The sequence below is a fragment of the Jaculus jaculus genome, chromosome 1 (genome assembly GCF_020740685.1).
Source record: "Jaculus jaculus isolate mJacJac1 chromosome 1, mJacJac1.mat.Y.cur, whole genome shotgun sequence".
NCBI classification, from domain to species: domain Eukaryota; kingdom Metazoa; phylum Chordata; class Mammalia; order Rodentia; family Dipodidae; genus Jaculus; species Jaculus jaculus.
In genome coordinates, this window is record NC_059102.1 from 5,643,890 (window position 1) to 5,657,781 (window position 13,892).

The 13,892-nt window shown below is 50.4% G+C and overlaps 1 protein-coding gene across 5 annotated transcripts in view; it reads right to left on the bottom strand.

The window, feature by feature from the left end:
• Positions 1 to 13,892, bottom strand: part of Ptpre (protein tyrosine phosphatase receptor type E) — a 187,117-nt gene that overhangs the window by 37,378 nt on the left and 135,847 nt on the right. For 4 of the 5 annotated variants that reach the window (XM_045141642.1, XM_045141643.1, XM_045141644.1 and 1 more), the window contains one exon: positions 6,918 to 7,036. In XM_045141642.1, the coding sequence (XP_044997577.1) occupies positions 6,918 to 7,029 (112 nt within the window). In that variant the 5' untranslated portion in view covers positions 7,030 to 7,036. Of the gene's footprint in view, positions 1 to 6,917; positions 7,037 to 7,348; positions 7,474 to 13,892 lie in introns of those variants that run through there. The other variant, XM_004669638.3, reaches the window with a different exon arrangement.

The following is a 13,892-nucleotide window of genomic DNA, read 5'->3' on the forward strand; positions in this document are numbered from 1 at the left end:
AGGTGGGGACATAGAGCGAGCAGCTGGGTCCTGGAGCAGCGCCACGGGGGCTCCTGGAGGTGGGAACTGGGACCAGGTCCGAGGATGCTGGTGACCACCGCGTCTCCTTCCTCCCGACTGGGGCATTTCGGCACTGTGTCGAACATCACAGGACAAGTCCTGTCACAGGCCTGCCGAGTGGCACAGGGCGCTGAGCAGACACACGGGAGCCAGGCCTCCCTTTCTCTGACCTCAACGTGGAGCTTGCATGCATGTTTCCTGCCACTTTCTCCTATAAAGTTATACTCATGAATACCCTGGTTTGGTCAATAAACACTCTCATTCCGTGCAGGGTCGCCTGGATCACAGGCAGTGCTGCCACTCTGTGGGCAATCATGGATGAGGACACTCGACACGAGAGGCCAGGCAGGCGGCTGAGGGGCTAGTGACTGCAGAGCCACTGAGTACCCGAGTTCAGATCCCCAGGCCCCACGTGGAAAGCTGGAAGCTAGGCTGGAGTGATGGCTTGGTGAGTTAAGGCTTTTGCCTGCAAAGCCAAATGACCCTGGTTCGAGTCCCCAGGACCCATGTTAGCCAGATGCACAAGGTGGCGCATGCGTCTGGAATTCATTTGCAGGGGCTGGAGGCCCTGGCCTGCCTGTTCTCTCTTTCTCTCTCAAATAAATAAACAAAATTAAAAAAAGAAAAGATAGCTCTGGTGGTTTCTCTGTGATCCTGGCGTGCCCATGGTGAGAAGAGAGGCAGAGACAGCAGAGTTTCCCAGAAGCTTAAGAAACAACTGGTGAATGCCAAGAGGCGCTGCCTCAAACCAGGTGGAGGGTAAAGCCAGCCTGAAAATCATCCTTTGACGTCCACATGTGCCCTGTGGCGGTGTGCACCCTTGCTCCCACACAAGAACACACACACTAAATAAGTAAACAGGCGTATTTTAAAGAGCCTGACGTTCATGATAGCCTCAAAGCACCACTGACTTCAAGACACACGCCCACAGCACCACGATGCGTGTGGAGGCTCAGCGGAGGCCGCTCCGTGCGCGCGCCCAGCTCCCTTTTCCCTTTTGGTCTGAGAGTGTCCATGTCAGGTGAGCATGGGCCTTTGGGGCCCCTGCACGTGTCATCCAACAGTAATGGGAGGCTGCAAGGCGCCCTCCCCAAAGTGCCTGCTTCTGTGTTCACCCAGGAGAGCAATCTCTCCTGGGTATTGGTCACCTTTCACCATTACTCAGGTAGATAAAAGGATAATGCTGGGCTGGAGAGATGGCTTCATGGTTAAGGCGCATGCCTGCAAAGCCTAAGGACCCAGGTTCAATTCTCCAGGTCCCACGTAAGCCAGATGCACATGGTGGCAATGTGTCTGCAGTTTGTTTGTGGTGGCTAGGGGACCTGGCATGCCCATTCCCTCTCTCTCTGTGTGTGTCTGCAATAAAAAAATAAATATTTAAAATAAAAAGGATAATGCCATTTTACTTTGCTTTCCTCTAATTTCAAGAGCTGACCACCTCTAAAAGAACTATTTTTTACTTAGTAGCAGAGGCCAGCAAGTTAAAAAGGAGACATAAAGGGAAGAGAAAGGAAGGGAGGAGGGTACTTAATAAGCTGATATTGTATATATGTAAGTACAATGATTGTGATGGGGAGGAAATATGATGGAGAATGGAATTTCAAAGGGGAAAGTGTGTGGGGGGAGGGAGGGAATTACCATGGGATTTTTTTTATAATCATGGAAAATGCTAATAAAAATTTTTTAGAAAATGAAAAAATCCTATTTTTATTTATTTAATGTGTGTGTGTGGTGGCGGTGGTGGTGGTGCTTTAGTGTAGGTGTGCCAGAGCCTCTTGCTGCTGCAAACAAGCTCTAGATACATATGTCACTTTCTGTGTCTGGCTTTATATGGGTATAAGAGAATTAAACATGAGCCAGCAGGCTTTGCAAGCAAATGCCTTTCTCATGAGCCATCTCCCCAGTGCAAACTTTTACTGGGCTTTCTTTCTTTAAATATTTACTTGTAAGGAAAGAGAGAGAGAGAGAGAGAGAGAGAGAGAGAGAGAAAATGCCAGTGCCTCTTGCCATTGTAAACAAATTCCATATGCATGTGCCACTTTTCGAATCTGGCTTTCTGTGGGCACTGAAGAATCGAACCCAGGCTATCAGACTTTGCAAGTAAGTTCCTTAACTGCTGAGCCATCTCTCCAGCCCTACTGTGATTTCTTAAAAAACATTGTTTGTGTGTGTGTGTGTGTGTGTGTGTGTGTTTGCATATACGTGTGCACGTGTGTGTGTGTGTGCATGTATGTGTGTGTATACTTGTGCGTGTGTGTGTACGGGCATACCAGGCTCTCTTGACACTGCAAATCAACAGTAGACGCTGCGCCTCTGGTTTCTCATCTGGCTTTGCATGTGTGCCGGCGTCTCCCAGCTGTCTTCCTCGCCATGACTCGTGAGATGGAATTAGACACCTTTATTTTCTCAGGTCATATTCTTTACTTATCTTTCTTCTGTACTTTTATGCATTAGTCTTGGGAGTTCTCTATACTCTGTATAATAACATTTTCTTAGCATGCACACATTTCCCTTAGTTCTTTGTCAGACTGAATATGGAGTTTCTGTCAGTGAGCAGAGGAAGCAATGTTTCCTTTTGCTCCACTCTTTTCACCCTCAAGCTGCTCATCGTGTTTTTTTCTGGGGGCTAGATCACATTTTCAAGATCACATGGGGTGTCCCACCACCAAGATCAAGGGCTGAGCAGCCTTCTGCTCTGGGCCACCCAAAGGGCTCGTGAGGCCGTTGCTTAGCCAGCTGAGTCCCTGCAAGAGGCTGTGACAAGAGTGAGTTTCACATTTGGTTCTGTTCTGTGTGCGAAGGTCACGTGGCCCGTCTCTCTTCCTGAAAGCAATACTTCTTGTCCGTGGCAGCATTACGAGCCAACGAACTTTATTTGCCTGTGAACTGGAAGGCCCAGGCACGGGCAGTGTTGCCACCCTTCCGAGATCCCCGTGCCATCTGGGGGAGTGTGACAGGGTGCCAGCAGGTCCTGTCCTACTTTGGGGATCCACTGCTCCACCGCTGTAGCTCCCGGGTGTGCACACATCCTGGCCCTTTCCTGCCAGACAGAGGAGTGGAGCTGGCGAGGGACGTCAGGACTTGCGCGAGCCCGTGGGCGCTGAAAGGTTCCATCGCGTGCTCCTGCCGGATGTGAGTGCTGGCAGAGGCTCACGGTCTCCGGGCAGCTCCGCGGTGTCACAGGCTACAAGACACTACTAGTGACCTGCATGTAGAGGTCCAGGCTGCAGGGTCCAGCAGGGTGGCCGCAACGTGCACCAGCCGCTGAGCCTGGCTTGTCTTTCGCTGTGGCTGTGGGCTCCCAGGGGCGTGACAGAGGCGATGGGCGAGTCCCAGCTTGACGCCCAGGAGCGTGTGGTCCTGTTGGGCTTCACGTCTTTCCTGCTGTCAGGGCCGTTGCTGCCTCTGCAGGACTTTTGTGCAGAGGCAGGAAATTGTGTAAAAGCCCTCGAGCATGGTGGGGTTTGAACCTCTGACCCACCCCAGATGGGCCACGACTTCCAATGGCTTTCCCTAGCAGCTTGTTCCGGAGGATGCTGACGTCTGTGTGTATGTGTGTGGGGGGGGTGTCAGAGGACAAGTTCTGTGTGTCAGTCCTCACCTGCCATCGTGAGAACGGGTCTCTCGTGTTTGCTCCTGAGCCGTGGACAGCAGGCTAGCTGGCCTACGAACTTCAGGCCAGTCAGGCAAAGGTCTGACGCACACAGATGGTTGGTCCTCCTGGTAGGCGGCATGCTGTGCTGGGTAAGCCTTCCACTGTACTCAGTCCAGGGACCCTGAGGTTAATCTTGTCAACAAATATAACTATTTATATCTCGTTGCAATATATGTATGTGTATGCATATATATATTTGTTATAAATATAATGAAATTTTCAGTGCTTTATAGTAAACATGGAGTATGCATTTCTTCTTTGCATGTGTCGGTGTGCATGCCTGTATGTGCGCGCAGGTGATCACGGCAGGCAGAGGTCAGCGTTAGGTGTCTTCTCCCAGTGCCCATCCTCCTCATTCTTTGAGACAGGGTTCCTCACCAAACCAAGTGCTTGCCAGTCCAGCCAGGTCAGCTTGCCAGTGTAGCCCAGGGATCTTCCTGTCTCCGCCTCCCCAGCGCTGGGGTCACAGGCATGCACTGCCTTGCTGGCATCTTACAAGGGTGTTGGGGACCCAAACGCTGGTCCTCGTGCTCCTGCGGCAGGCACTTTCCCACCCAAGCCATCTCCCCCGCCCTGTTTCTTGCTTTTGTATCCTATTGGTACTGTGGCACCGTGCCAGGAAAGTCATGTGCTTGGTGTGGTGCCCTCAGAGTTGGGGAGTGGAAAGGCAGGTGGGCAGGGTGCAATGGGAACCAGGCAGGCACAGAGGGAGTCTTTGCTGGCCACAGCCCACTCCTGAGGCTGCCAACGGGGGGATGCTACAGTTACAGTCAGGCCTAGATTGTACTGGGGAAGTCTAAGGACCCCCGGAAACCCCAAGTCAACTCCTCATGGAGTTGGTCAGACGCTGGCACTTCCTGTGCGAAGCAGTGCATGGTGTGCATGAGTGTGCAAGCCGATAGGAAAAAGAGGACAGTGGAGGACTGAAGCCTCAGTCCTGGGCCACCAGAGACATCCTCGGCACATGCCGGGCTAGCCACAGCAGCAGGCATTCTGGAGACGGCCGTGTGCACCTTTCTCTGCGGTGGTCACGTATTGCCAAGGATAGGACTGCTCCCGCCTTCGACTCTCACATGGGACAGGGAAGCACAGAGTGCCTCAAGGTCACTCAGCCAAGAAGTGGTAGAGACCGGATTTGAATCCAGGAAATGTGGCTTGAAAATTCACTCTCTCCTCTCTTTGCATAGTAGTAAGTTATTTTTTTTTTTGAGATACAATTAACAAATCACAAATGCACCTATGTTCTGTGTAGAGCCCAGTAATGTTCAATATATTCAGCGGCTGTGTGGTTCCTATCCCAATCCACTCTTACAGCACTTCCTTGTTCCCTCCTGCCTTAGGTCACACTGTCCACGCCCCAGCCCAGGTGTCACACTAACCTCCCGCCCCATGGCTTTTAGGTCCTGAACATTTCCTATCAATGGAGTCTTTTGTTTTTTTAAATTTCTAAATTTCTTTTTGGTTTTTCAAGGTAGGATCTCACTCTAGCCCAGGCTGACCTGGAATTCACTATGTAGTCTCAGGGTGGCCTCGAACTCACGGCGATCCTCCTACCTCTGCCTCCTGAGTGCTGGGATTAAAGGCGTGCGCCACCATGCCCAGCTTGGAATCTTTGTTTTAAATAAAGTTGTAGATGTCCATGTCATTTGATGCAATCATTCCACGTTTTAGAAATTTTTTAATATACTTAAGTTTTAAATTTTATTTATTTGACAGAGAAAGAGGGAGAGAGAGTGAGAGAATGGGTGCACCAGGGCCTCCAGACACTGCAAATGGACTCCAGATACATGCACCCCCTTGTGCATCTGGCTAACATGGGTCCTGGGGAATCAAACCTGGGTCCTTTGGTCTTGCAGGCAAATGCCTTAACCACTAAGCCGTCCCTTCAGCCCCTCAATGGAGTCTTATAAGCGGGCTCCTTGTGTTTTATTTGTGTTACTGAGCAGGTCTCTGTGGGTCCTCCTTCATGTCACACATGTACCAGCATACTCTTTTCCCATCTTAATTTTTAAACTATTAAAAAGTGAGGGAGGGCTGGAGAGATGGCTTAGCAGTTAAGGCACTTGCCTGCAAAGCCTAACTAGGGACCCAAGTTCAATTCCCCAGGACCCACTTAAGCCAGATGCACAAGGTGGTGCATGTATCTGTTGTTTGTTTGCAGTGGCTACATGCCCTGGAGAGCCCATTCTCTCTCTTTCTCTCACTGATTCTTTCTGTCTCTTTCAAATAAATAAATAGAAAATATTAAAAAGATGAAGGAATAGAATAATAAAACCTCTTCTGGTGCCCTGTGGCATACCCACCCTAACTTTCCCTTGCATGTGTGCTCTTCCCGCTCACTCCTAGACACCCCCAGGAGGCGACCCAAGCATCTCTAAAAACAAGGACTCCAGGGCGGGGGACATGGGGACTTCAGTTCGAATCCCAGCACCCACATAAAAGTCAGGTGTGGTGGCATACACCTGAATCCTCATGCTGGAAAGGTAGAGATAGACTGGCCAGGCAGTCTAGCTCAACCAGCTAGCTCTAGGTTCAGTGAGAGACCCTGTTTCAAAAAAAATAAGGAGAGGAAGATACCTAACTTTGACCTCTGACCTCCACATGCAGGTGCACACACATACACAGGCAAAAAAAAAAAAAAGAAAGATCTGAATACTTTAGAAAACTGACAACTGTTTCTTGGTCACCACTTAGCTACCCTGTTGTGTAACTGTTTCCTCTGCATTACAACGTGGCCTCGTGGAGCCAGGAAGGGGGAAGCTCACGGAACTCACCAGAAAGCCACAGGACTCACACGGCTCCTCCACTGGGGTTCAGTCAGCAGAGTGCTACCTTCTTTGTTCCCTCCACTCCCCTCCACTGGACCCGTTCTTCCCAAACTGTCCCTCTTCCGGTTTGAACTTTATTTATTTACTTGTTTGGCTTTCTCAGTCATCCATGACGGAATATTGACGGGCCCAATACTGTGTAGGTCGTGGGCAGGTAAGGACCCCAGAATTTTCTTCCCTTCTGGTCTCCATCTCCCACCAAGCCAAGGACACGGACACCTTTCAACATGTGGGACGGCCCCTTGGTCCACTAAGCTGCCCCCCCACTCCACAGCCGCCCTCCTAGGCCCCCTTAATCAGAAGTGCACGGAAAACCAGCCCATCTTTCTTCCCCAGGGGCACTGCGAGGCGGGGAGGGCGAGGCGGGATCTCACCAGCAGTTGCTCTGGTCCAGTTGCTCCCCGCTGCGGCGGTCTCGTTCCCCGTGCCAGCCCTGGCGAGTGGCAAGCTAAAGCCTGCTAGCAGCAGCGGACAGAAGGGTTCCATGGTGCACCTGAGGAAAGACAGGGCAGGCTCAGAATGTGCCTCCACTTGCAGGCCCTGGGGAACAGCTGTCGCTTGCCGGGGAGGGAAAAGCCAAGAGCTGAACTCATTGCGGGTTACAGAGCCAAGAACTCGGCTGCCTCCACGGCTGCCGCCTCGTCTTCTCGCCCTGCGGTGGCCCTGCACCGTCGCTCCGCTGGCTCATGCAGAGAAGTGAGGTTCCACTCCAGCCCTGCTGAGGGTCAGCCACGGGGGGGGGGGGGGCGGGGGGGCAGGTCTAGCCCAGATCCTGCCCTTGCCCATACCACTGCCCGGTAGACACCTTCTTCCACACCCATTCTCCAGTCGGTCTGTGCTTTTCCCACCAAGCACTGCCAAGGGCGTCCTGTCTGCTTCCTAGCCCCTTCTCACGCGGCCTGCTGAGCTCACTCCCTTGCAGGCTGCCGGGGTGGTGGGACCACTACAGAGCCCACGGTGGCTCAACCCCACCCGGGCCGCCGGAGCCCTCCCATGACAGGCAGCTCCACACCCCACCTCTCCTTTCTCACATCCGCTATGGCTCCCTGCCTTGGTGCTTTAAATACACTTGAGTCAGTTGCAGCATAGTTGATTGGGAAGTATTAATTGGCTTGATATAACTCCAGAGCTGTGGAATTCCTGGGTGGAACATCTCTCCTCATTTTATGCATGACTTTGATAACCTTCCTCACCAAGCAAGTGCTGAGTGATCTAAGCGGAGGCTGACACCCTTGAGGAAGACCAGGCTCATTTGGTTCTATCACACACGCACAGGTCTGCACGGGCTCAGTGGAGCTGCTTCTCCTGATACGACCAGCAGAGGGTGATAAGCTTTGCAGACTTCAAAACCTGTCCCACCATCTGGCGTCTCGTTATTGTTCCACTGAAATACCAAGGCCGATGACAACCTGTCGAAGGATTCCTGACCATCCATTCTCGAGAGGACCGCAGCTACGTGGTAAGCACAGACACAAATCCATACAGAAATAAAGTGTGAAATAGGAATTAAATCCATGTGGAAGTGCCAGGATTTGTATTTAAGCAGTTTGCTGCGTGCCTGCCAAATGCTAAGTACGGGGGCCTAAAACACACACATGATCTCCAGATGATCAAAATGGTCTATTCCTAGCAAAGCAGACTTTATTTTTACTCCACTCAGAATTCAACCATCTATCAACTTGATTAGAAATCCATCTTTTATTAGTGTGTTTCCAGTACTTTCCATGGTGCAGCTTACGGATCTGGGAGGAGAGTGTGAGGACAGCTCCTCGAGAGGCCACTCCATGCTTTAGAGGGTGGGCTGCAGCCCAGGAAGGAAGGGTACCAGTTAGACTTCTCCAGAAATGCAATGCAGAACCAGGACCCCCAGAAGAGGAGGCAGAGGGAGTGATGCAGGCAGGGGACAGGGCCTTCATGGAAGCAGGCCAATTATTGAGGCAAGGTTGTGTTTGGCCTGCTGAGGCTCTGGTTTGTGAGGCAGGCAGAGGGAGGAAGGACTTCAGAGTTCAGAGCTGGACGAGCTCCGAGCTACGCGTGGCTCATTTGCAGTAGCATTGCAGTTGCTGGAATCTCACATGTGGGCTCAGTGCCAGACATAGGGAAATCCGAGTATCTGGAGGATGATGGGTTTATATGCAGCAAAGTGTGAAGACTTTGAATCTGAGCCATAAACTTCCATGAACATTGGGATGGGAAGCTGGGGGTGGTCCCCAGCTCTGACATAGGAGTGGCTCATGATACTGTTCCCAGGACCACTGCTCCTTTACCAGGGTGCCTCTTTCTCTCTCTCTCTCTCTCCCATACACACAAACACACAGAGTCCTGTGTATCTAGTTAGGCAGATACTGAAGGTCCAGAGTGGGGTGGCCAGATCCCCACTTTTTTTCTTTTCATTTTTTGAGACAGAGGCTCTAGCTGCCCAGGCTGGTGTCCTTCTGAGTCTCCTGCCTCCAGGTCCTGGGGTCACAGGAGTTTTGTGCAGGGATGGAAAGTCTTCCAGGGCTTCCTGGATGCGAGGCAAGCCCTCTGCCAGCTCCTCCCCGACCCCCCCCAGCCCCGGACTCTTTCATCCGCTGACAAGTCTCCGCAGTGCCAAGTCCTTAGCGCCCAACAGCGTAATTACAAACATCTGAGCAAAGTCCCCAGAGGAGGAACAGGTGTTCAGTTCACCCCTGCTGCTCAGGGCTTCCCTGTAGAGAACACCCCAGGGAGAGCTGGTTAGCTAGGGCTGGACGCCAGGCCCTGTGCACCCTCCGCCCACAGATAGAAGCCTAGGGCAGGAAGTCAAGTGTGATGGGAAGGAGGATGCCTATATTCCAAAAGGACCCCTGATGACATGAGCCCCTCTGTGAAGCACTGCCCCCCATCCCTGCCTTTACCAGAGTGTCTCTGTTGAAGTGTGGGACACTGTTATACCTGTTTTCTATGAAATCAGGACAATGTAACTCATCCAGCAACACGATGATGGTGATCTTATTTATTATGTATTTCTTCATTTTAGTTTTCCAAGGTAGGGTCTCGCTCTAGTCCAGGCTGACCTGGAATTCACTACATAGACTCAGGCTTCCCACAAACTCACAGCTATCCTCCCATCTCTGCCTCCCAAGTCCTGGGATTAAAGGTGTGCACCATCCTATCTGGCAAGGCGATGATGATGATGATGGTTTTTGAGAGGGGGGGAGGGGGAGGGAGAATGCGTATGCCAGGGCCTTCAGCCACAGTGAACGAATGCCAGATGCATGCGCCCCCTTGTGTACATGTGAGACATTGCGCTCTTGTGTCACTGAATGTGGCTTTGTTGGATCTGGAGATTCGAACATGAGTTCTTAGGCTTTACAGGGAAGACCCTTAACTGTTAAGTCATCTCTCCAGCCCAACATTATTATTATTTTTTTAAGAGAGACATGTTGGACTATTTGTATTAATAAAGAAAACAAAAGGTGTCTATTAACAGCATCTTATTTGTTTAAAGCCCAAACAAAACAGAAAATACCAGGTACAGTTCAAATTAAAATTATGTACTTATTTTCACCAAGCAGTTTAAGTCACGTGGTTTAAAAATGTGAAGTCAGGCCATCACATTGGAACCTTGAGTTGGTGATCTTTCTGTGTCAGCTTCCCAAGTAGCTAGGATGATAGGCCTGTGCCATCATGCCTAGTGCAGTTTATTATTTATAATGCCTGCATGAGTAAATGACTTACAATTATATAAAGATATAGTAGTCATACAGCCCTTTAGCAGAAAATCATAGCAGTCAGTGAGTACCATTAGGCACCAACATTATTATTATTTTTTTTGGGGGGGAAACTACTTTCTTTTTATTTTTTTAAATTTTTTTTGTTCATTTTTATTTATTTACTTGAGAGTGACAGAGAGAGAAAGAGGCAGAGAGAGAGAAAGAGAGAGAGAGAATGGGCACGCCAGGGCTTCTAGCCACTGCACACAAACTCCAGACGCATGCGCCCCCTTGTGCATCTGGCTAACGTGGGTCCTGGGGAATCGAGCCTTGAACCAGGGTCCTTAGACTTCACAGGCAAGCGCTTAACCGCTAAGCCATCTCTCCAGCCCATAACATTATTATTTTTAATGCATAGGTAAAATGAATGAAAATACAATGATCTATTTTTCATGGTAAAGGAGAAACAAAAATCCAGGCCTTTTCTAACCCTTAGGTGTGAATCTACTTAAAGGGATGAAAAGTTAACAACAATAAAAATACCTCTTCACAGTAAAGTCTGCTGATGCAGCACGTTTTGGATGCATCCACCGTGATCCTGCCTCGCAAGATGGCTTTGCTTATTAAGGAGGAAAAGAAGGCAAGGGTGAGTCCCTGCTCACTGCCTGAAGAGCAGGACTTAATTGCTTGTCAGCAAAGGTAATTGAATACGTCTAAACACAAACACAAAACATCATTAAAGGAGGTCGGAAAAGAAGTCCACACATTCGGAGAGAAAACGAAAAAAAAAGTACAAGCAGAGAGGAAGGGTGAGGAGGGGTTGGGTGGCCAGGCCTGGCTGCAAGACACCTGGAGATGTCCTCCCGGGGCCAGTCTGGGGCTGCCTATGCACTGCACAAGTAAGAGCTGAGTTGCTGGAAGCACCTATTGTTCATGTTTCCTTCGGTTAGCGGGGAGGGGGATAGAGAAATGGCTCAGTGGTTACAGGCTCTTGCCTGCAAAGCCTGACGGTCCAGTTCAATTCCCTAGGGCGCACACAAAGCCAGATGCACGAAGAGTTCATTGCAGTCGTGGAAGGCCCTAGCATACCCATACTTTCTCTCAGATAAATAAAGAGATTAAGAATATTTCAATGTATCGGTTTATCTGAGGGAGGCAGAGCGCGAGAGTGAGCAGGGCTGCCAGAGCCTCCAGCCGCTGCGAGCCGCTCCAGGTGCGTGAGCTACTTCGCGCCCAGCTTTACATGGACACTGGGGCATCCAACACTGGCCACTGGGCTCTGCAGGCCAGCACCTTAGCGGCTGAGCCATCTCCCCAGCCCATGAAAACGTTTTCTAAACAAAGAAGATGGGTAGGCCAGGGGTCATGTGCCCACCAGGTGGAAGAAGGGAGAGGAAGGGAAGGAGACCTCACAGCTGGCAAGGGCGCCCAGTCCTCCCTCTCACAGTCCAAGAGCCAGGTGTTACTTCTTCCTGAGAACAGCTGGGTGGCAATGTGGTGAGGTGGCGAGGTACTTGCCCACCACACCTGTCTTCCTGGCAGGGATGCGTTGGATTGGGGAGCTGCTACCTGCCTTCTGTAGCTTGAGGGCTGCCCTAGGCTGGGCTGGGTCTATGTGTACGTCCCCTGGACAAATGCAAGAATTCTGAGCTCTGGAAACTGAATGGCAGGCAAACCCATGAAGTTTTGCCTCTGGGAATACTGGCACACTATCCAATGGAAGGCAGTAAGTTATCCAAGGTTTCCCTCTCCCCCTCTCCGGCCCCCATGGGCAAGCTTACTCAGAGACAGCTTGAGATATCTGGGAATAAACAAAATACCCTGATAAAGGGGGTGCCCTAGAGGTCAGGTATAAACTGGGGAGGCACTTGGATTTGGGGGAGCTGGTAGGGTGGGAGATTGGGAGAATGGGTGCCTTGCCACACTGCAGGCGTTGCACAGAACACACAGAGGGACGGCTTGGACACAGCCCCTGCTAGACCATGTGTCTTCAGTTTATCCATCTGCCCAGCAGGACAATAAAACCCACTGCTCTTCCCTTACTGGACTGGCCATAGCTGCCCATAGCCAGCCTCTTCCACAAAAAGGAACAGCATTGCCAAGAGCTGAAGTCCGCATGTTTGAATGAACACCATTTGGATTCATGCCAGAACTTTCTTGTATACACACACACACACACACACACACACACACACTCGTGTGTGCACAGTTAAGAATTTTGTGCGTGCTTATTGTTTATGGCTGAATTTGGTTTTATCAAAGCATTTTAAAAACCACTCCAGAAAAATGTAAAGCCCAGTATATTCTAGTCTCTGATGGATGGATCCATATTGGCTTTCTGCCTGGCTTTACGGGGCAGGGCAGAGGGTCAGGAAACAATGGGCACCGAGGAGGGGCTTCTGAGGACAGCACTGCTTGACCCAGGTCACCGGGAAGGACCTGTAGGCATACTGCCCTCTCAGCGGGTCTGTTAAAGGATAATTTCAATTTCCTACATGGTGCATGCTCATTTACATAATTCCAATTATGCGCTGTGCACTCTGGAAGATGAACAGGAGGCAGAGACCTTCTTCTGCAAGGATTAAGTTTCTTTTATCCAGACGACAGGACCCGACCGTGGAAGTCACAGACTCACTCAGAAGCACATTTCACAGACCCTAAAGCCATGCTTGAATTCATTTAACCCACAACCAAGGAGGCCTCTGATCACGGACTTGTTTAGTGAACTGGAAGGTGACAGCTTTTCTGGAGCTGGGATGAGGTGAGGCAGGGAGGAGCTACGCGCATCTAGATTCGTAGGTAAGCTCTGTTTTCCCCATAAGAGCAAACCGTCTTTCTTGTCCTGAAAGATTAAGAAGAAAGCCCCCAAAACCTGCTATGGGGCCTCCACACAGGGATCATGCTTGACCAACGGTGGGAGACAAAGCTCAGCACCCCAGTATGAGCACCACGAGCAATATCTTACTTCTTTTTATTTTTATACCACCACATTTTACTCAGATTTTACAAAGGAGTGGGGAAAGGAGAAGGCTGGGAAGTGAGGGTCGATAAAGTGGGGAGAAGTGCACCATGTGGAGCCCAAAAGCCATGTGGGTCACATGTAGCTCAGGAGTCCATGTGACCAAGTAGGGATCTGGGGGAAAGTGTGCAAAGAAAAGAGAAAATAAAGTCCAAGGCGCCCCTGACATGTGGGGAGCTGGAGGGGATAAAGAACCCATGCAGAGAGTGGGGGACCCTCCTAGCTAGGCATGGGCCTGAGCCTGAGTGGAGACAGCTGTGGGAAAAACTCACCCATAGCTGAAAGTTCCTAAGTGATCCAATATCTTACTTTTTTATGAGCTTCAAAAATAATCAATAATTCATTTGTCCTGCCCCCCACTTTTTTTTGACTTTTCAAGGTAGGATCTCACTCTAGCCCAGGCTGACCTGAAATGTAGTCTCAGGCTGGCCTCAAAATCACAGCAATCTTCCTACCTCTGCTTCTGAGTGCTGGGATTAAAGGCGTGCACCACCACGCCCAGCTTGTCCTGTCTTGTGCTTGCTGACTGTTATTTCAGATAAGATCATACATTACTGGACCCTCTGCTCATCAAAAGTTACTGTGCAAGCAGAGACAAGACTGCTTCTTTGATGGTCTTTGGACATTACTCAGCCCAGATTTTTACTACAAAG